We start from the raw sequence: 23,677 nt of genomic DNA on the forward strand, positions 1-23,677 counted from the left end.
ATTGACTCAGCTGTAACACTACCCTCTTTTTACATATAATCTCTTCTCTTTGACAGGAAGAAAGCTCGTCACGCTTATCACACGGGATAGCGAAAAGGATACCACACTATATCAATCAATCGTTAGCAAAGTTCTCTAACGTACTTTGAGTTCAAACGTAGCCAATGCTTTCACAAATGACGTATTAAAAGCCATGGTTAGAAGTTACTAGCAGGTTTCAGTGTTTCTAGATTGTCAATCATCTTGCAGGCTCTTAATACAGCGACACCTACTTCTTATCTGGCAGACCGTTGCAACTAGGATGCCTCATGCAACGTGGTCACACGCCATCATGCCTGTAATGTTGTTATCTTCCGGGATATTGAAAGAACTCTGATTTTAATACGGAACAAGGTAGTCTTTTTAACGACTATCGATTGATCTAGAAAAGTATACAGCTATATTTCGCTCGTGAATTGTCAGAGTGAACATTTTCAGAAAGACAACAGTAAATCTTCCTCACCGTGGACACCATGTCATCCATCTGTCCGACCCGCGCTGCACGGTGTTGACAAGTCAGTGGATGTAAAATAGCGCGGTTCCGCCATCCTTGCCCTCACATTCAGCACATTTCCCGTCTAGTTATACGTGTAACTGAATGTGTTCGTAACCATCATTCTGCTCTGATTCGCTTTTAAAGGGATTTCGAAAGTTCTTAAAAAATCTGCATCGTTTCAAGAATGAGATTTTCACTCTGCAGCGGAGTGTTTGCTGATATGAAGCTTCCTGGCAGATTAAAACTGTGTGCCGGACCGAGACTCGAACTCGGGATCCTTTTTTACATCGTTTCATTTTTTAAATCTGTGATTTTATCACTATAGTAGCACATTCAAAATATACCCATTTCTGTGCTGTCTGTCGTTAAAGAACTTAAAATTCCGTATCTCGAACAGTTCGTAATACAACACACTGTCTATCATCATAATGCGTGATTGTTATTCTTATTATTTGTAATCATCTAATTTTGATTAGAAATTTTAAAAAAGGCTTGTGTGACAGTCTCATAACATGGGCGTTGTTGACATATTACGTAATTTTTCTGAGGGCAGTTTATCGCTTTAGCTTTCTAATTAGTCTTCTACTTGTTATCGGGCTTTTATATTGGGAGTTCACAAAGTCGTAATGGTAATTTAAAGTATGATAGGGCTAAATATAGTTTCAGTAAAACAGTCATTACGATTCAGAGCATATCATCAGATGTGGTCTCGCAGTTTTTATTGGTCTAAAAAAGTTAAATTTACTTTCCATGCTTCCGCTTTCTCTACGAGCGTGTAAACCTTGTAACCGGGGTTACATTGGACAGGTCAGAGATTAAGCGGTGCCGTACTCAGAATAACCAGTAACACTTGAGCTGTAAGAGTGGAAAAGTTACTTTTCCTGGATCTCTGTTCTACGGGGAGGCCGTACCCGTACATTCAGAGTTTCCTTTTCGCCGGTTTTTTATGAAAGCCGCGGTACGCATCTCATGACTCGCCGTTCGCGCTGTCTTGTTCCTCGGCAGAAAACTGAAGAATTCGAAACGTATGGGCGTGAACGACACACGAACCGGTCTGTCCGACCCACGCTGTTTCCTGTATCCTCGCAGTCGCAGTCGAACTGTCGGTATGTATCGACTGCCGACTTGTGCTGATCTGTGCACTGCTTCCCCTAGCAAGCTTTATCCATAATCGTCGAACAAGATCTAATCGGAACTTATGTTAAACGGCGAAGAACCGAAAATTCTTGCTGATATCAACATCGCAAACGTCAGACGTGCTGATTCAGCCAAGCAAAGGGGAACTAGCGGAGCACGAATTGGAAACCAAACACCGCCCTCTTAGTCCAGCTTGTTGCTGTTGCTGTGTGTAGCATATGTAGGTGACTAGTGTTGAGAAATGATTAACACTGTAGCACTAACGTTTTGCATTGTGAAATAACTTCTCTGTACTTGATTATAAACAGACAAGCACTGAACAACACAGTCAAAACGAACAAGGTTACGCTGTTGCTAACAGAATAGCCCCTTATTCGCGATGATGAAGGCCCTAATCCCTGTTGATTTAGTTTTACTGTGGTTTCAATAAATGTTTCAGGCAAATGCCGGCATCTTTCGTACTTTACAGCCGCGGCTGTTTCCTGCCCATTCTTGTTCAAGTATACCTGTAAGTATGTAAACACATATATATAATGTGTGTGTGTTTTTTTTCTCAATCTGTAACACTATAATATGCCCGGTACCGATGTAAAACTGATCCAATGATGAATAGAACTCACCTACTACAGGGTCGTCTTCGGCAACTAGGAGTGATGGATTGTTTCATGTTCCCCCTCCCCTCCCGGGTTCCTGCTCGGGTTTGTAGAGATTCCGCCGGGCGTTACGTGTGTGCAAGCCTACACTCCAAGTGAAAAATGTCAGCGAAGCGCCTCAAGTGCTGGACGTGCCGTTAGACGGCGACTAAGAGCCGTTTAGTAGCCTTCTTAAGGATTCAGCTGTCTGAGGTTCGCGTCTACACCACGTCTGTTGTGGAGCAGCGAAGCGCGGACGAGGGAAACAGTACCTCTCTGGCGGAACTGAGAACGACGACGTGCGAAAAGAAGTAGTCTACTGAAGTATAATGTGTGACAAACAAGACCATTTGCGCACCGTAAACCACTCTAAATACTCTGTAAGGAGACGGTGCCTTAAAGAGAAGCGCACGAATTGCGATGAAATTTTTGCAACAAGCATAAAAACTTGCTAATTAGGTAACATAAGTCCTCACAGTTACTAAGTTGCCCATAAGTTCCGCACTTACCCGTTATCGAGTCGCCTCTTTTAGATTTTTTTTTATTTTGCAGGTTACGATTAAATTGGACGACACTGAATACCTGTTCTGTGTTCTGTGGCGTGCGTTGACTGTAATATACCATAGACGCCCTCCGGGTTGCCATTCATCATGGCGACGGTAGGAACTGTTTAGATCCTCTCCAGAGTGTTCCACTATATATTGTCGGTTGTATAAAACAAGGAAGACCTTAAGATGGCACTCAGTCCTCCTACTCTGTGTTATTAGGAAGCTTTCTCTCGATCACTGTACATGCCGTTGTAAATTAATTGTTGTTCATTTTCATCCATTTGGAGAGCTCGTAAATTTTTGAGCGGGCTGCCACGAATGTTTACGCCACGTCAGACTTATGAACGCACGTAAGGACGCAGTTGCTTGCTATACAGTTACGCTGCAACTTCGGCGAATATTGAAAGCGTGGGGAGGACATGCCATTGCACGCGTCGCGACCACATCTTCATAAGGTGCCAAGCGTTCTTGGTATCACTTCCTCATAGCTTCTTTTTAGGGTCCCGTTCCTTAACCAGGTTCCGTTCCTCAACCAGGAAAAACGGAACCCTTACAGGTTCACTTTGTTGTCCGTCTCTCTGTCTGTCCGTCCAATTGTTAAAAACCCTATTTCCCAAGAAGGGGTTGGCGTATTAAGTTGAAATTTGTAGAACATATTAACGTCTACAGTCTCTTGGCGGTGTAAAAAATGGAAGCGTCTAAGTCTGTGCATTCTGAAGATACAGCCATTTATGTCACATATTTTGATACTAGAAAACTCACTTATCAAAACCTACGGGATATTTCCCGTTAACATATAGAATCATGAAATTCGACAAGAATCAATGTTTCACGGTGTAAGTAAAGGAAAAAAATAGAAAATTCTTAATTTGTAATTATGTCGCACAAAAAATATTTCTTTTTTCGTTTGTTATCCGACGTCGAACTAAAAATGAATACATTCTCGGAAGTCTTGGAATCCCTGAATCCAGTACTTCATATGTGCCACTGGCAAAAATCGTCAAGATTCTCGATACCTGGAATAGATGAATTTTCTATAGAATTTACAATATTCGTACGGAACGCTCAGTGCACGAGTCCTATACGCACTTGCTCTCTCCCTCTCCTTCTTCACTCCCCCCCCCCCTCTCTCTCTTTTTCTTTTTAATAAATCCAACAAGGTCATGTATTTTTTCATTACATTCGCTGTAACTAACCTTACGATCTAAAGCAGTGTTTTCCGGGCGGGAAGGCGTGCCGGTTTCCAGTACGAATTCGCCCAGCTGATTAATGTCGAAGGTCCGGTATGCAGGCCAGCCTGTGGACGGTTTTTAGGGCGGTTTTCGATCTGCCTCGGCAAGTGCGGCCTGGTTCCCCTTATTCTGCCTCAGTTACACTACGTCGGCGATTGCTGCGCACTTTTTCCACGTACGCGTACACCATCATTACTCTACCACGCAAAAGTTGGTGTTACACTCGTCTGGTGTGAGTCGTTCCCGGGGGTGTGGGGGGATTCACTGGGGGGCCGAACCGCACAGTAACCCTGGGTTCGGTGTGGCGCGGTGGTGGGGTGAGTGGACTGCTGTAGCCTGTTGTGGGGTTGTGAACCACGGAGGGCTACGGCGGGTACGAAGCCTCTCCGTCGTTTCTAGGTCCCCAGTTCCATACAATACAATACAACCTTACGATGCAAAATACATAAAGTTGTCGATAATTACAATACTACAAGGAATTGTAGTCCAGGACGTTGACATATAGGAAGCTAAGTTTGAAATCAAGCTAAAGAGCTTATTTTAATTCCCTTTAATCCCAATGCTTCATGGCATAGATTCATCCGTAGATTACCAATTTCAGTGTGTCGTAACATCTTCAGATCTGATTGCCAGTTTGTCTTCACAAATTTTGAAGGTGGTTATCATAGGCCGAATTCGGTAATCGATGTGTGCACTTTTGGGCTCAAATACTGGGATTAAGGGGAATTAAAATCGACATTCCATTGATCTCTGTTTCTCTTCAAAAATGGTTCAAATGGTTCTGAGCACTATGGGACTTCTGACGTCATCAGTCCCCTAGAACTTAGAACTACTTAAACCTAACCAGCCTAAGGACATCACACAACACCCAGTCATCACGAGGCAGAGAAAATCCCTGACCTCGCCAGGAATCGAACCCGGGAACCCGGGCGTGGTGTTTCTCTTCGTTGCTTCGATATTGCAACTGAAAAAATTTTTACAAATTTTTCCTTCCAACTCTTCTATTACTTAGAAATGATTTATTTAAATAATTTAGTTATTGTAGTAAATAATGTGTTCTGTCACATATATTCATGTGTTTTTACACATAGGAGGTCCTAAATGGACTCGTACCATTCTTCTGTGATGCGTCGTACAAGTGCTCGGGACAACATGTATATGCTGATGCAAGAGAGTGACGTGGCGTGGTGGTGTTGCAGGGCAGGGGGCGTGTCGCCGGGGCTGAGCAACGGCCCCTCGCTCCGGCGCGCGCAGCTCGGCCGACCCGGCAGCGGAGGGGGCGGCGGGGGCGGTGGGGGCGACTGCCCGCCGCACACCGTTACCATAATCGTCACCAAGGACGACAACAACAGCTACGGCATGAAGATCTCCGGCGACAAGCCCGTCTACGTCCAGTCCGTCAACGAAGGTCAGTACCCGCTGCGGCGCCGGCTCATAACATACACTAGGCGAGCGTTACTAGGGCCGCAGCCTGACTGACAGACACAACATCTCATCATGTTTACCACTGGAAATTGGACATTAATCGTTTCGTGGGGTAGCGTTTCGCGCTGCTGTAGCATAAGGATCTACCACTTACGAGTCGCAACCAATGCACGATAGGCACCTCACCTTTTCGTCATTGTGTAATGTAAAAACTGTAAGAAATGTGCGCGAACCTATTTTGACTTGTGATCAAAAGTGTCCCAGAGTAGCGCATGGAGAAAATAAGATGTGTTCCGAGCCGCAGGTAGTCTGTGGTGGTTGTGGCGCAGCACAGCACAACACTTCCACTGAGCACCCCGCCTTGCAGTTTTCAGTGGAGTCACCACAGGCAGAATACATTCGTGAAACGGTCTGATAACACGGCGAATGTGGTGTAAGTTAATTATAATTTCGTGGGACTTTTGGCTCGTTTTGTATATCATATTGTAAGGAATGGTTTTGTATGATGCTCGGTTTGAGATGCTCCTTTAGCTCGTGCCGCAGAAATTCTGCAACCTTCCGCGTAATGGCTCTTGAGGCCTCGCGCAGAATATTTGAGGTCACGGGCAGAATCCACGCACTGTCTGGTGTTGTGTGTCGCAAATTATGCGACTTACTGCTCTACGGATTTAATAGGAAACGTTTATTGGAAGAATCCGATTAATTCTGTTACTAGTATATACGTAAAATCAAGCTCGCTTTGTCTCGCGAGACAGGGTTGAACTTTGTCACTACTCCAAAGTTATGCTGTAGATATGTAACTGCTCTCAGAAATATTTCGAGATCCGACTATCGGACTGACATACGTACACCAGTAACACGCCATGCACCGCCTCCAAGTGGCTCCTGACAACTCCCGCCGATAACCACAACAACAAAACATGAAAGCAGTTGTAAGTCAATAAGGACAGAGTCATATAAAAACACGACTGACAACGGAAAGGAATATAACTTACTGGCTTCAGGGCAAACCTTGCCAAGCTTGTCTCGTTAGCTTAACGCCACCATGCAGCTAGCTACTTGGATCCGCAACCTCACTGAGATCTCTGCCGATAATGTCTCTTCACTCTCGCTAAACGACAACACTCGCCTAGAAAACAGGAATGACTCAACCTGAAAACCACGCCCGCACATGGGACCGCACTTTCGGATTCTGTCAATGTTCTCTCCTGCAAGAAATAACTCGACTGATCACGAAGGATCATCTACTGTTCATTTCAGAAACATGCTCGAGAACAGAGGGCAAACGACACTACCTACACGGCTATCGCGAAGGGCAGGCGGCCAGATCTTCGATTTCTGAAGCTTCCAGAGCGCTTCACGAAGCACTAAGACTTTCAAATTTGGGCCTTCGAGTCAATCATATTCAGGAGCAGAATGTAGGCATTTTTATTGGCCGTTTCCTGCTCCCGCTTGTAGCACTTCTCATAAGGGGCTCCTTCCCGCCCGAAGTTTCAGGAGTTTCTCTGCAGCGGGTGTCGGAAAACTCCGTCCGTCACGGGAAAATTACTCGCAGTGAAATCAGCCAGATCGCCACCGACCACCACTCATTTAGTATGATTCCATCATCTTAAGGCCGGACGAAATCTCAGTTTCCCTTGCAACCGAAAACTGTCTCTTGCCTACAAAATTGCGGCGACCATCACTCATTTAGGATGATTCCATCGTCTTAAGGCCGTACGAAATCTCAGTTTCCCTTGCAACCGAAAACTGTCCCTTGTCTACAAAATAGCGGAGATGACTAGCACAGAGTCGCAGCCAGGAAATTATGTGTTGAAAGCTTATAATATTTTAGTATAGTGTCAAGCTGTTCCACTGTAGATCGATATCGTTTGCTGCATAATAAATAAAAAAAAGATTTAGCACTGAAGAAGTAGATTGGTTCAAATGGCTCTGAGCACTATGCGACTTAACTTCTGAGGTCATCAGTCGCCTAGAACTTAGAACTAATTAAACCTAACTAACCTAACGACATGACACACATCCATGCCAGATGCAGGATTCGAACCTGCGACCGTAGCGGTCGCTCGGTTCGAGACTGTAGCGCCTAGAACCGCACGGCCTCTCCGGCCGGCGAAGAAGTAGACTTGTCCCTGTATGCAGTGGTAAGAATGCGTGGGCATGTAAGGTGGAGCGATAGTTCTGGATAAAGCAAACGGCAGTATACGAGCAAACAGTAGTTTTCCTACGAAAGAAAATATTCACAAAACGCTTGTGCGACCTGTGTTGGAGTGCTGCTCAAGTGTGTGGAGTACATATTGGCACTTCGTACAGAGGAGTCAATGGTTACAATCGCGTGTATTTCGCGGGACAGTCACTCGCGGGAAGCCGTCAAATAACTGCGGAAAATCCCGGGAACAGTTTTTCAAGACAATAAAACAGCTTTGACAAACACAAACAAACAGTCCTTCTTCCCATAATATATCCTTTAATGTAATGGTAAGTGAACCGTTTATAGGGCGAATATGAAATCTCCCAACCAGCCTCCGCTACTGCACTCACTAATGCACGTTTCTGCGGTGGCGCGCGAGTTAGTGATTATCCGGTTTCAATCGCGGTCGTGAAAAATTTTCGCTTCCAGTGCTTGGTCGGCAAGAGGAGGAGGGATGGTGGTCTCTTATCACCCGTCTTTGCACCAATGTCACGCATTAAGTTCCTAACCTCTCCGCAAGTCTCATGATTGACGGCATGTGACGCGGTTGATGGTGATCCGTACGTCGTATCTGGACATAGGTTCTTCGGCCCCTTCGGTGTCATTCGAGAGGAGTAGGCCATGTGACGGCACCGCGTTTATCCTCTCCTTTCGCTTCATTAATAACAGTACAAACCTGGGACTACACTGTACAAACACTTACGACAGTCATCCACACTACGCATAGACATGTGACACTTCACACCAGGTCGGAGGAAGGTAATAGGAAACGGTCTACACTACGACACTGCACAGGACGGCGATGCAGTATTCCTGCGTCTGCTCCCCAATACTCATTTCCTTGAGTGTGGGACTCTTTATGTTACGAAATCATCAATGAAGTTTGACACGTTGTTCATCGAGATTTGCTGGGTGATTAAGATAAAAATTCTATGGCCTCTGTGTCGATTTACGATACATCAGTAGGTTTGGTATCTTTTTTTGTGTTTGAGTCGCTACAGTTACATACCGGTACCCTATTTTATAAATGTGGGAGTGCTCCTTGATGTTAATATGTTCCTACTGCGTAAAATCCTTTCTTGCAGTGATTTAGAAGAGCCATATTATATGTATTATTGCCTGACCAACCCGCCGTTTCCCGGATATTCATTTTGTCACCTTTCTGTTAGAAACGGAAACAAGAAATGAACTGTGTTAGTAGAACAATATCGAAAAAAAAATTTCATTTCCATGTATTCGAGAAAAAATCCTTCGAAAACCCCTTTGAAATTACGAAACAGTTGTAACAAAGAACTGTGCATAATGTACATATATATAAGTACAGCTGCTTTGCGTGTCTGTAACACGATTTTGTAAACGTCTGTATGGTAACGCTTCTTCATAGGTCTATAGGCGGCTATCGTGTTCGGCTACAGCCGTTTGCGTTTCGCAGTTTAAAGCTGTCAAAAGCGCTGGCGGGTGTTAGGGATTTCCTTCAGTTGAATCGACTTTAGAAGTGTTGTAGTACTAAAGAATAAATGTATTAAAACTTCATGTACGATGCACCATTTTTCAGGCATAGCAGTGTCTACGACGTCACATATCCTGAGCTTTGTTTGGTTGTATGATATAATTTTGTAGGTGTATTTATCGGCATATCTGGATACTGTTTGCGAAATGAATTGTGAATAGAGTTAGGCAGCAGAGAAATGATAAAAGTAAACATCGTTCATTATGCGGCAGTTTTCACGCATCGCACTGTTTATGACGCCGTATCCCCTGAACCATGACAGGTAGTTGGTTGTTACCCCCACAGCGATCGTGTGTTGGTGGAACTCGGTCCAGTGGTTTAACAGGAGATGTGGAAAACACACACACACACACACACACACACACACATTTTTGTAATATGTATGGGTTCATGAAGAGTCAGTGTCGTCTCTGTTATGTAGCCTTTCTTACGTAAAGGGTTGTCATTTCTCAATGAGCTATGGAATGAGTTCAGTAGTTAGTTATATCATGGAGTGGGAGCACTCTTATTTGGACGTTAATTGTTCAGACACCGTATTTCTAAAATTTTAGTTCAGCTTTTAGGACTGCAGCTGCATACTGTGGTGTGGTGGTATTTCCGGACTGTGCTGTGGGTTGTTGATGTGGCGCATGCCTGCTGGCACCTGCGGATATGCAGCGCGGAGTGTATAACGGGCCCTGGGAACCGGCCAGTGAATCCGTAATGTGCTTGGGTGGGCGCACCCGCGTGGGAGTGGCGCGATGCCGGCCGCATCCCAACTGACCGCTCGCTGCCCCGCATGACGGGGCGGGCCAGTTTTTGGCAGGCTGCGCCATTTAAACTGTGGCCATCGCCATCATTTTTTGTCTCTGACACTGCTACCGGTTGGACTTCTTCAGTACATCCTGACAAGCACAGTGAACCCACGTTTGGCCGCACTAGGTGGGACCGTAAGTCATACGGATAATCGGGCGAGTCAGAAAAAAACGCACGAAACGGGTTAAAAGCTTTAAACATACACCTTATATTTATTGTCACATAAAACCACAATTGACATCTTGAAAAAAATAATAAAAGACGTGAGCCTTGGATGTGTCTAAAGTTGAGTAACTGTAGGATCATAACAAGATGACTTAAACAAAATTTCCACTAGTTGTGATGAATGGAAGCTGGCTTTAAATGTAGAAAAATATAATTTCATGCAGATTATTTTCGGATACAGCTTTAATAGTGTCCAGCTCCACACAGTCACGCCTTTTAAATGCCTGGGCGTAACGTTGCAAAGCGATATGAAATGGAACGAGCATGGGAGGATTGAGGTAGTGAAGGCGAATCGTCGACTTCGGTTTAGTGGGAGAATTTTAGGAAGGCGTGTTTCATCTGTAAAGGAGACCGCATATGGGACGCTAGTACGCCTTATTCCCTGTCGGATTAAACGAAGACATTGGAGAAATTCATATTTGTTTCAGACAGGTTCGAACAACGCCCAAGTTTTATGGAGATGCTTCGGAAACTGAAAGGGGAATGCCTGGAGGGAAGGCGATGGCCTTTGCCAGGAATACTATTGAGAATATTTAGAGATGCGGCGGTAGTTTCCCCTTGCTTTCAGCCGTTCGCAGTAGCAGCACAGGAAGGTCGTTTCGGTTGATGTTACAAGGCCAGATCAGTCAATCGTCCAGACTGTTGCCCCTGCAACTACTGACAAGGCTGCTGCTGCTGCTGCTCTTATTCAGGAACCACACATTTGTCTGGCCTCTCAACAGATACCCCTTTGTAGGTACAAACAAGGCAATACTGACCCAACGACTTTTCTTAGAAGGTAGGTGAAGGAAAGGCAAACCTATGTTTATAGTATTTGTAGACTTCGAGCAAGCTTTTGACAATGCTGACTGGGACACGATATGGCTATCTGCATCACTGAGGCACGGAAGCCTCTTCTCCAACGGCAAGGTCCATAGTTTGTAGGAGGTATAAGTCAATGAAATGTGGACGAGACGTGAAGATCACTAAGGTTTTAGTTACATAGAATACATGGCATCTTGATATCCATTGCCAAAACATTCGACAAAGTACATTTTACTCCCCCCTCCCTCTCTCTCTCTCTCTCTCTCTCTCTCTCTCTCTCTCTCTCTCTCTCTCACACACACACACACACACACACACACACACACACACACACACACACGCTTCTAGGCGGCCGTAACAAACAACAGTAAGACACCCCTACTAACCTCCCTCTTCCTCTCCCTCTCCCCCTCCCATCAGAAGTCTGGTGTGCAAAGAAATGGGTAACAGAACCTAGATCAACGGCGCCGCAGCCTTTGTCACTGTTACGTCTGCTGTAAGAATATGCCGATATCATCGTAGGCGTCTTCCTTTCATTTTGTGTACTATTGGTGCTACTCAATATAGCTTCAATTGTGACATGATCTTGTAGCGTTAGTCCAGATGCCAAACTGAGCATCTTTTCTTCCTTGAGAGCAAGTTGTTTCACTTTTTTTTTTTAAGGCCAGCACGCATCAGAAGCGCAACGAAATATAGTAGCATTTTTTACATCTAACTACATAATGTAACCTTATGAAAGATGAGCAAAATCGGTGAACTCCTGGGTGTATGTTTCACTTGTAAGCCGAAATATTTTCGCAAGTATGCAGGTGGTGCAAAAGGATTTTTTGAGCAGTTTATGTATCCTCCAGCGCAGAGCGTACGGTGGCTTGCGGAATAAAAATGTACATTTAAATACAGTGATGTATAAATGTTGTATATTGATGTATAAATGTTGTATATTGCTTTGTTGTCGGTAGTGGACGTAATGCGAAACAAAAACTGATTTGGTTCTGTCAGGTACAGTCATAGGAAACAAAAATAAAGAAACTTGCTAAACATAAGCAAAAACAAAACCTTGTAAAATATTCAACTGCAAACGTTACAGTTTCTTCCCACTGTCATCTTGCGTAAAACATTGTTTCTATACTATCTGGTCCTCTTCGTACGTGGAGACAGTCTGGTATACGGTTGGACACACTTCTCATCAAATTGTCTATTTCGTCCCCAGCGACCTGTATGATGCCCTGTAAGGTCTTTGGTGGGACAGATCTAGGCCATTTTATCCGACTGATTCTGTGCTCCGCTGACAAGGTGTTCACTAGACTGTGACGATGTAGGCGTGCGTTGTCATTCCTCAGCATGTATCTCGCCCCGATATGTTCACCGAATGGAGCAATAGTGCGTGCAAGGGTATCGTTTCTATACTTCACACCAGTCGTCCTCCCATATATTGACACAAGGGGTGCCCTGCGACCTACATGATTCTACCCCAAAACATGACTGAACCGCTTTGATGAGGGTGGCGGATTAAGATAATTTAGGAATGTAAACGTTGTCCTCGTTGCCTCCACACACGAATATCAGTATTGTCAGGGTGGAGACTGATGTGAGGCTCGTCAGAAAAGAACGTTGTCTCTCACTGCTGCTCCCTCCACAAATAGTAGTGTCGTACTCATGCGACACGAGCCCGACTCCACACCCGATTTAGAGGAGGAGCGTCGAGACGTCTTCTGGCACTTAATCCCTGCTCATGGAACCTATTTCGTATCGTCTGTGTCGACACCTGCACTCCTGTAGTTGTTCGGAGCTGCCGCCGTAGACTGTATGGTTTCTGCTTGCTGTTATACGGAGGTACCGGTCCTGAAGTTTTTCTTCCGCTGTCATTTCTGTGAGGAGCCTCCATTGACCCTGTCGCCAGAAGCTTATTTCAGATTCTACACACATCACTTTGACTCAGAGCGACATTCCCTGCTGTATTCACCAGTCTCATTTCCTACACGTTATTGTTTTCCGAACCATACTGAAGCAACACAACTCCCGTAATGACACACAGCACCAGTACTGCAATTTTTACAGATGACACTGTTGCCACAGACTGTGCAAGTACTCCACCCTCACGGTATAAAACGGATTGTTTCCGCTGTATTGACACTACAGATAAACCAATGTATTGACATCACAACGTGTTTCTGGGTGAGAACGTTCAATATTAAAGTTTCGGCAGTATGGAACATTTATTTTTGACCGTTGTAGTTTGGATGCTTTTGAACCATTGTACAGCTTCGGAGTCGACGTTTGTGTAGGTCGGGCGCTTGGCGTAATAAACTTCCGCCGTGCAATTTAAATTGGGCGTAGGCCAGAAGTAGTGAGACAGGAGCGGCAGAGCAGCGTGTGGTGTCTGTGGCGGCGTGGCGCTTTGACGCGTGAGGTCATTGCGGCCGGCTGGCTGGTAGCCTGGCGCTGCGCCTCGCCCTGCCGACTGCTGGGCCGCGCCGCGATAGGCCGGCTCTTCTCGGGTTGCGGAACGTGCCGCGCGTCTCCTCTCTCTCTCTCTCTCTCTCTCTCGTTCTGCAGCACAGCCAAGTAAAATACTGCGCTCGCACTGTGCCGTTGCATGTTGTTCACTTGCGACATAGAGTGTAGTCTGATAATTTCGGTAAATTTCTATTGAAGAATTTAACATTTGTGCTGCGCTTGCATGTTTGTTAAGCTTCATTAGTCCAAGCATTTCAACAATGTACAGCGCACAGTTTATCGTTGACAGCCGTCTGAATTGGTCACTCTGAAGCAGAGCTTCATGCTGTTTTTAAGCATTTTCACTTGAAAGGTTGGACTGCAACGCAAATCAAAACAAAATTGGATGAAGTTCACGCGGACTCTGCACCAACATTGAAGACAATTTACGTTTGTGTTAATGAGTTTAAATGTGGTCCAGATAAGGACAGAAGAAGAAGAAGAAGAGCGCTCAGGCCGTCCAATTGAGGTGACTGCCTAGGTGATATCGACAAAATCCCCGATGTGATAATGTAAGTCCGTCAAATGAAAATTCGTGAGATTGCAGAGACTGTAGTCATCTCAAACTTGAGCGATTGCCTAATACACTGCAGGAAGAACTGGCTATGAAGAAGCTGTGGGAGAAGTGAGTGCTGCGATTACTCAGTCGACCATAAGCCCATCCGAAACAATATTTCTATACGATATGTGGCGACGTTTTATCGCAATCCGCAAGACTTTTTGGACGATTTGTGACTGATGATGAAACCTAATCCCATCATTACACACCAGACTGGAAACGGCAGTCATAACAGTGGACAAATGCTGCTGGAAAGACACCAGAGAAGGCAAAGGCTATTTCGTCTCCTTGTAAAGTGATGGTCACTGTTTTTTGAGGTTTCCAAGGAGTAATCATCATAAATTACTTGGAGAAAGACAGAGACATAACAGTACCCTATTACGTTTCATTGTTGGATTGTTTGAAACTTGAGTTGGCTGGAAGAAGACCAAGATCGGCACGCAAAAAAGTGTTCTTTCAATAGGATACTGCACCACTCCACACATAAGCGATAATAATGGCGACAATGCGTTAATTGGGATTTGAACTGGTGCTTCATCCACCGTATTCACCAAACTTACCCCCATGTAACTTCTGCCTATTCCCTAACATGAAACTTTGGCTTGCTGGGAAGAAAGTATCACCAAATGAGGAAGTGATGGTTGCAGCCAACGAGTATTTTGCGCAGTTTGACAGAACCTGTTTATCCGATGGGACGAGAAAGCTGGAGGATCGTTGGACCAAGTGTATATTCGTGAAAGGAGACTGTGTCGAGAAGTAAGGTGAACTGTCTAAGAAACAAACATTTTTTCTTGCTTTTTTGCCAGATCTATCAGAGCATCCTCGTAAGTACACTGCACATGTGAGCCTGTGTATACTCACGCACATACACTAGGCTTTCATGGTGACGTCGGTTCCGACCAAGGTCTCCGTCAGGTTTCCCTTGTTTGTAAGGCAAATGTCGCAGCTGGAAAACCCCTCCCAAATTCCCACAAAGATTGTTGCATGGACAGCACTTTCCTCGTATAGTTTGATTTATATTACTTTACGTGTGACGTCTAATCTACAAAACTGTGACATGATCGCGACTACTACTCGCTGCAGAACCTCCCATAGCGGTCCGCTCATACTGACCGTAGAAACCTACTTTAAAGTTTCCATTTCGTCACAAAAAAAGTAAAAATCTGAAATTTACTTATGGTACACATGTATGTAGTATCAAAACATACGAAAAATCAGTTCTCAGTTATTATTAGGGCCACAGACATGCTACTTCTTGAAATATGCGAAATTCCCGCCCATGGAAAAGTTTCGTATTTCAGAACTGGCAATGACAGTGCTTCGCGCAGCGGAAGTGAGAACGCGGAGGAATCCGACAACACTAATCTCCCTCCCGCTGGTTTGATGGCGGCGGCAGCAGACCACCAGCCTGCTAGCTGTACAATACGAACTACTCCGAATCTGTCTATATACAGAGTGGTCAGAAACTGTCTGAAAACCTTGTAAGAGTGTTGCACGTTAGATTTTGCTGAGAAATAATTCAAATGTTCAAATGTGTGTGAAATCTTATGGGACTTAACTGCTAAGGTCATCAGTCCCTAAGCTTACACACTACTTAACCTAAATTATCTTAAGGACAAACACACACACACACACACACACACACACACACACACACACACACACACACACACACACAAGGGAGGACTCGAACCTCCGCCGGGACTAGCCGCACAGTCCATGACTGCAGCGCCCCAGACCGCTCGGCTAATCCCTCGCAGCAGAAATAATTGTTAAGAAAAAATTCAATAAGCAGAAGTTAGCCAATCAGGCCGCTTTGCGTGCAGATTCAAGTGGCCGGCCAAGACGACGTCGTTTGGTTCCCTAAAACCGAACAAGATAGCGATACAAAAACTGGACATGGGACTGTAGTACGGATCGAAGCTGAGCCAAAGTCTGAACTGTCTCGTGCAGTATCATCCATGTTGTGAGAATAACTGACACTACTTGCATCTGGCAGGCCGCTTGAATTTGCGCGCCCTACGTCCTGATCGGCTAATTTCAGTGCTAATAAACTATGAAACAGTGCAGTATATCGAATTTCTTTTGTAACTAAACAATTCGATTCTGTTTGAGTCACGAAACTAAATTATTTTCAAAAGATCATTACTATTGTGACAGTTTTGAAAGACTCTTATGTTGTTTATGCAGGGGGATTTTTTTCGACCGTGTACGTACTGTAAGGATTGATCGACTAGAGGATACGGAACAAATAAGGTCTAATGATCTTACGTCCAGAAATGCATGGTTTCCATGCTAGAGGCCATTTATTCAATCATACATTCTGACAGAGACTGCGGTGGTCTAATAAGCGCTGTACCATGCAGCCACAGTTACAGTATGTGTTGAAAATTGTTTCCATCTGCCTCAACGTATGCATGTACGCGCTGTGGCAACTTCTGTCTCACACGTTCACATCGGCCAGACTACATTCGAACGGTGTCAAAGGCAGCATGAATACGCTTCTCCAGTGTCTCCACATCTGGAATGGGCTCTATATACACGATACACTTGAGATGGCCGTATAACCAGAAATCGCGCGGGTTGAGATCCGGTGAACGAGCAGGCCGTGCAACTTGACCCCCCTCGCACGACCCATCGACCAGGGAAGACACGATTGAGATGCGTCCGGACGTTAACGGCGAAGTGGGCTGGAGCACCAACATGTAGCAGCCACATAACCCTACGAATCATCAGTGGCACTTCTTCCAGTAGGGGAGGCATAGTCACCCGCTAGAAACGCCGATAGTTAAGGCCTGTTAGGCCACGTGGAAAGAAGACTGGTCCCGAAATACGGTCTCCAATTATCCCGGCCCACACATTCCGGCTGCACCGATGCTGATGATTCTCTGTCACCATATCATAAACGTTCTGCATACTATCCCGCAGATGACGGTCGTGAAAGCTGAAGGTACCACTCCGAGTAAAGGTGGCCTCATCTGTGAATAGGATGGATGACGCAAATCCTGGAATAGTGGTTGCCTGGTGAAGAAGCCAGTGATAGAACTGCTCCTGGTGTGGAAAGCCTGTCACTGGTAAGCCCTGCACACGCTGTAAGTGATAAGGGTAGTAACAGTTGTCATGGGGAATGTTCCACACGGTCGTCCGGCTTACTCTGAGCTTGCCGGCCAACTGCGTGATATTGACACGGCGGTCGCCTTCCATAGTGTTAATCACATTTTCCTCCAAGTCTGGTGCCCGAACATTTCGGGTACGTCCTTCATGATTTCCTGCTTCCTGGAATGACCCTGTCTCACACAAACGGCGAAACACTGTTGCAAACACTGAATGCTGTGATAGTTGTCGGCGGGGATAGGTCTCCTGGTACAACCTTGCTGCTCGCCGCCCGTTACCATTTTGCCTTTCCGTAAGTAAACTCCACTTCGGCAAGCTCTCGATTCGAATACGGAACCATTGTGTACAACGCTGTATCACATCCGCTAAAAGGTGTTTCAGTAAGAGAACTGAATCGGACACAACATTACCAATTACTGTGGCAGGATAGGTCGCTAGGACATGAAGTATGAGGAGCAGTACCTTCCTGTAGGAGGAAACCATGCATACTGTAACTGTGGGTGCATGGTACAACGCGTATTAGACCGCAGGCTCTGTAACAAAATACTATAATTCAATAAATGTTCTCTAGCATGGAACCCATGCATTTCCGGACTTAAGTTCATTAGATATTTTTATTCTGTATTCTCTCATCGATCAGTCACTAGAGTTTGTACACGGTGGAAAAAAATCACCCTGCATAAGTTCTCAATAATTACTTTTTTTCAATTTGTAGAATTAATGTGGTGGAGGTTACACTTTCCTTAAAAGTCCACCCATTACACACATAAGAGGTTGTGCTTTGTCCCGTACATCAATGATGATAAAAGTGAGACATATGCGTAACAAATACCAAATATCTCAAAAAATGTCGTCTCCAAGTTGTAGATAGTACCTGCAGTAGTCCAGAAATTGCTTCAGTATTCTCTTCGAAACAAATAAATGAATTAATTGAGAGCACGACACAACAGTAACTACATAAGGGCTACTGCAGTGCTGTACACAGCTTTTTTATTATTACTCGTATTATTTTTATTGGAGTGGTTAGGAACAAAGCATTAACAAGCTGTAGCCGTCCAATTTCCGCCATTTCAGAATTAAGAAGTGCAGCAATAAAGTGATTTACGGGCAGTAAGTATAGCGCACACGTCTGAACTTGTTTTATTTTAAATGGGGTTGCAGTGTGGAGATCAACCAAGTGCCGCAGTGGAGTGGAGTAATGCAGGGGAAGCATGTTTTGTAACAAGTGTGTACTCTCACTGTGGATAGTTAGCTTTCTTTTCTGAGAAGGAGTTGTGGGTTGCACTTGCAATGCACCACGAATTCCTTCGTCATTCTCTCTCTCTCTGTCTGTCTGTCTTTCATCATTTTAAAAGTAAAAGTACCTAAAGACGGGAAAATTGCTCAAGTCACACCAATCCTCAAAAAGGGAAGTAGGAGTAATCCGCTGAATTACAGGCCTATATCACTAACGTCGATTTGCAGTAGGGTTTTAGAACACATACTTTTTTCGAACACTATGAAGTACCTCGAAGAAAACGATTTATTGACATATAGTCAGCACGGATTCAGAAAATATCCTTCTTGTGAAACACAACTGGCTCTTTATACTCATGAAGTAATAAGTGCTATCGACAGGGGATGTCAAATTGATTCCATATTTTTAGATTTCCAGAAGGCTTTCGACACCGTTACTCACAAGCGTCTTCTAATCAAACTGCGTGCCTACGGAGTGTCGCCTCAGTTGTGCGACTGGATTCGTTGTTTCCTGTCAGAAAGGTCACCGTTCGTAGTAACAGACGGAAAGTCATCGAGTAAAACAGAAGTAATATCCGGCGTTCCCCAAGGAAGTGTTACAGGCCCTCTATTGTTCCTGATCTATATTAACGACATAGGAGACAATCTGAGTAGCCGTCTCAGATTGTTTGCAGATGATGCTGTCATTTACCGTCTTGTAAAGTCATCAGAAGATCAAAACGACTTGCAAAATGATTTAGATAAGATATCTGTATGGTGCGAAAAGTGGCAGTTGACCCTGAATAAAGAAAAGTGTGAAGTTATTCACATGAGTACTAAAAGAAATCAGCTAAATTTCGATTACGCGATAAGTCACACAAATCTGAAGGCTGTAAATTCAACTAAATACTTAGGAATTACAATTACAAATAACCTAAATTGGAACGATCAGATAGATAATGTTGTGGGTAGAGCAAACCAAAGACTGCGATTCATTGGCAGAACACTTAGAAGGTGCAACAGGTCTACTAAAGAGACTAATTACACAACGCTTGTCCGCCCTATTTTGGAGTACTGCTGTGCGGTGTGGGATCCGCATCAGGTGGGACTGACTGATGACATCGAAAAAGTACAAAGAAGGGCAACTCGTTTTGTACTATTGCGAAATAGGGGACATAGTGTCACAGATATGATACGTGAATTGGAGTGGCAATCATTAAAACAAGCGTTTTTCGTTGCGACGGGATCTTCTCATGAAATTCCAATCACTTACTTTCCCCTCCGATTGCGAAAACAATCTGTTGGCACCCACCTACATAGCGAAAAATTATCATCACGATAAAATAAGAGAAATCAGGGCTCCCACAGAAAAATTTAAGTGCTCGTTTTTCCCGCGTGTCGTCCGAAAGTGGAACGGTAGAAAGACAGCTTGAAGGTGGTGCATTGAACCCTCTACCAGGCACTTTATTGCGAATAGCAGAGTAATCACGTAAATGTAGATGAGAAGGGTTCCAAGAAAGTCTTTTATTGTACAGCTTAGGTGCTAAAGTTGGTGACAATGTGGGGAAGATGGGGGTTGGGAATCACTGGTCTAGTCCGTTGTTCGTTTTATCAGCATGTTTTAACAGGGACAGTAAAACTTGAAGAATAACCAGTACTCCAGCAGCGGCAGCACCGCTGTGGTCCGCACTGACTGCTGCCGCCAAGCATGCAGCGCTACTAACAAGGGAAACTCCCCATCGCACTCTCCTCAGATTTAGTGGTACGATCGTCCAGTTTATAGCCCTTAAAAATTGGACACATATCAAGCATGAAAACAGGAAGAAGGCGTACGGAACAGTGAAAAGTGAAGCAAAATAGAAACAATTAACGGTCCAAGCTGAAGATGGACAGCATCGATTGAATTTAAAGAGCCACGGCGTAGTGGTTATGTAGTCACGGTGTTGGACTGCGACGGGGGAGATAGGTGTTCGAATCTCTCTCGTGCCCCACCATTTTTCCTCCACACAAAATTATAAATTACCTGTCCGGGCATTGATTTCTCTGTTCACTGTATTCAGATTTGTGTGTGTGTCGTGATGTAACGTCTTTTTGCAACAGCGAGGTGTAAGAAAGGGACCCCCAGACGTACGTACCTCCTATTTCTTCTACATAAGTATCCCATGTTATGGCTTTAGCGTTCCGTTTTGAAAGTTTTCACTCTTGAATTTCTTTGTTATAACATAATTTAGGTCCTTCTATTTGTTGTTTTTTATTTATGTGATAGGTCTATGTGGCATCTCGCCTGCTCTCATTATTCATCACTTTTTCTTGCGGCGGTAATATATTCTTATGATCTGAATTCTATAACCAAAATATTGTATTGTATTGCATAAAACTGGGGACATAGAAACGGTGGAGAGGCTCCATCCTGCCGTAACCCTCAGTGGTTCACAACCCCGCAACAGGCCACAGCAGTCCAACCATCCCACTGCCCCCCCCCCCCCCCCCAATCGAACCCAGGGTTATTGTGCGGTCACCGCAATAACTGCGGAACAGCTTAAAGTAACAACTGTAAACAACAGAGGCGCAGTCGACCATTCAGTTGTGAGCACGTAGTGTTAAGTAGTGGACGTGAGGACGTAGTGTGTCAACGTTGATGTGTTACAAATCGCAATGGAACAACATCTCAAAATCAAGTGCTCAAGACATTCTCCGAATATTTTGAAGAAGAGGAAAGTGTGTGGAAAGTTTGTCCCGCACACCTCGACTCCCGAACAAAAACGACGACGCCGGGACACCTTGTTTGAAAATCAAAACCCAAACAATTCTTTTCGCGAAAAAAATCAGCAGAGATGACGAGACTTGATGTTATCAATACGAAGCTACCACATAACCAAAACGTGCAGAAAGTCACATGAAGGGCCAGTGCTTTGGTGACATAACCGACATTCAAGTCAGTGTGGCGCGTCCCAAAGAAAGACTTCTCCGGCAATTTCACATGGTTGCATGAACGTTCTATGCGTTGCCTTCAAGTGCGGGGAGACTATGTAGAACACTGAAGCATTGAAACCACCATCGTAACTCGTCGTTTCTTTTTCTTAAATCCAGTCTCGAAGCTTTGTGGCCTGTGAGGGTAGTTCACATTTTTCTCGGGGATTGTTGGGACTGCAGATATCCATAGAACGCTGTCGTTATTGACTTGGCTGCGTTCATTGACAACTTTATGTAACTGTGCATAGTAGCATTGTATACCAGTCATTAGTCGTTTGCAGCCTCACACTGCGCGAAGTGCCAAGCTACATTGTAAATATGGTACACAGTTTTGAAACAGCTTGGTAAATTAGTGTACCGGACAATTATTCACATGCGTTTTCCCTGCAGTGCTCTTTCGGGCTGTGGTTTTAAGTTACAACTCTCGACCCACCCATCAGCTTGAATTCTGCTAGTTGCTGTCATATAGAAGGCCGCAATAGGCAAAGTTTCGGGCTCGATTCCCGGCCCGGTACAGTCTTCCAGGAAGCCCAGCACAGGTGAAAACTGGGGTCGGTGATCCTTTTTACAAGGGCACACCAAATTTCCTAAATGCACGACTTCACATGAGTTAATAACCTCTCTTCGAGAACTACCCACATATATAGCCTCTGAATATCTGGAACCAGGCTGTTATAGAGATTTTTTTTTAATGTTACTTGAACTATTTGTGAAATCCCGCGACTGAAATTAGTGTTACTTGAAATATTTGTAAAATCCCGCGACTGAAATTAGTAGTTTGTTTTGTCAGCAATACAAATACAGATAGAGGTGGAGCCCCTCCACGCCCACACCGGCATGATGGCCAACACAAAAGGTCTACTGCCATCTCTGCATAAGGGTTAGTATTCACTAAAGTGAGGTGTCGCAGGATGTGGGTACTGCGATGTTTGCGTACGTCTGGTTAGGATTAACCATTAATACGCGCTCATCTGGAGATTCTTCTTCTTCATGTGCCGTCTCCTCTAAGAAGGTTGGCTGTCATCATGGCAATTTCTGATCTTGATTTGGCTGATCTAAGGAGTTCTGACGTTGAACAGTTGTACCAATTTTTTAAATTGTCAATCCAGGATGTCCGTCTTCTACCCCTCGTTCTCTTCCCACAAATTTTCCCTTCTAGTATTATTTGCAATATTTTGTAATTTACTCCCCTAATAACATGGCCTAAATATTGTAGCTTCCTTACTTTAATAATTTTAATTAATTCTTTTTCCTTTCCCATTCTTCTTAGGACATCTTGATTAGTAATCCTCGACACCCAACTAATTCTAAGTATTCTTCTATATGCCCACATTTCAAAAGCTTCTAAACTGTTCATGTCCTTCTTTTTCAATGTCCACGCTTCCATTCCGTATAATAATTTTGAGAATACATAGCATCTTAGCAACCTCATTTTTGTGTTTAAACAAATGTCTCTCGAACAGAATGCATTTTTCATCTTATTAAAGATACTTCTGGCCTGTCCTATTCTCGATTTAATTTCTTCTGAGCTTTCAATCTCCTCATTTACAATTGTTCCGAGATATTTAAATTTAAGATATTTAAATTTACGTACTTGATCGACTCTTTCCCTATTGATTGTAAGATTTTCTTGTTGGTGTGTTTTAGATATCACCATGAACTTAGTCTTGCTTACGTTAAGAGTCAAGCCAAATTCTTCACTTTTTTCTGCGACTTTGTCAAGAAGTAATTGTAGATCTTTGAGGTTTCCAGCTAGTAGTGCAGTGTCATCAGCAAACCTAACATTGTTAATGTTTAGCCCATTCACTTTAATGCCAGCTATTTCATCTGATAGAGCTGCCTGGATTATGTCTTCTGAATACATATTAAACAATAAGGGTGAGAGAACGCAACCTTGTCTCACACCCCTCTTTATTTCTATATCATTCGATAACTCATTTTCTACCTTCACGGTTGCGGTTTGATTGTAGTAGAGGTTATATATAATGCGGATGTCTTTCTTATCAAGTGTTTTCTTTTCTAACAATTCTATGAGATGATCATGACGAACTTTGTCAAATGCTTTATTATAATCCAGGAAGCACACATATAGTGGCTGGTTAACCTCCATACATCGTTGCGCTAATATATTAAAAGCAAACAATGCTTCTCTTGTACCGAGGGAACTTCTAAAACCGAATTGTGTTTCACTTATACCTCCTTCTACTTTTTTGTATATTCGTTGGTGTATAACTTTTAGAAATATTTTTAAGGTGTGACTCATTAAGCTTATTGTACGGTGATCAT

General features: G+C 44.1%; 1 protein-coding gene across 1 annotated transcript in view; it reads left to right on the forward strand.

The window, feature by feature from the left end:
• The window catches only part of LOC124775767 (rho guanine nucleotide exchange factor 12), a 1,141,602-nt gene that overhangs the window by 115,991 nt on the left and 1,001,934 nt on the right, over window positions 1-23,677 (forward strand). The window contains exon 2 of the mRNA XM_047250599.1: window positions 5,284-5,492. Coding sequence (XP_047106555.1) covers window positions 5,284-5,492 — 209 coding nt within the window. The remainder of the gene's footprint in view (window positions 1-5,283; window positions 5,493-23,677) is intronic.

The sequence above is a fragment of the Schistocerca piceifrons genome, chromosome 2, assembly GCF_021461385.2.
Source record: "Schistocerca piceifrons isolate TAMUIC-IGC-003096 chromosome 2, iqSchPice1.1, whole genome shotgun sequence".
NCBI classification, from domain to species: domain Eukaryota; kingdom Metazoa; phylum Arthropoda; class Insecta; order Orthoptera; family Acrididae; genus Schistocerca; species Schistocerca piceifrons.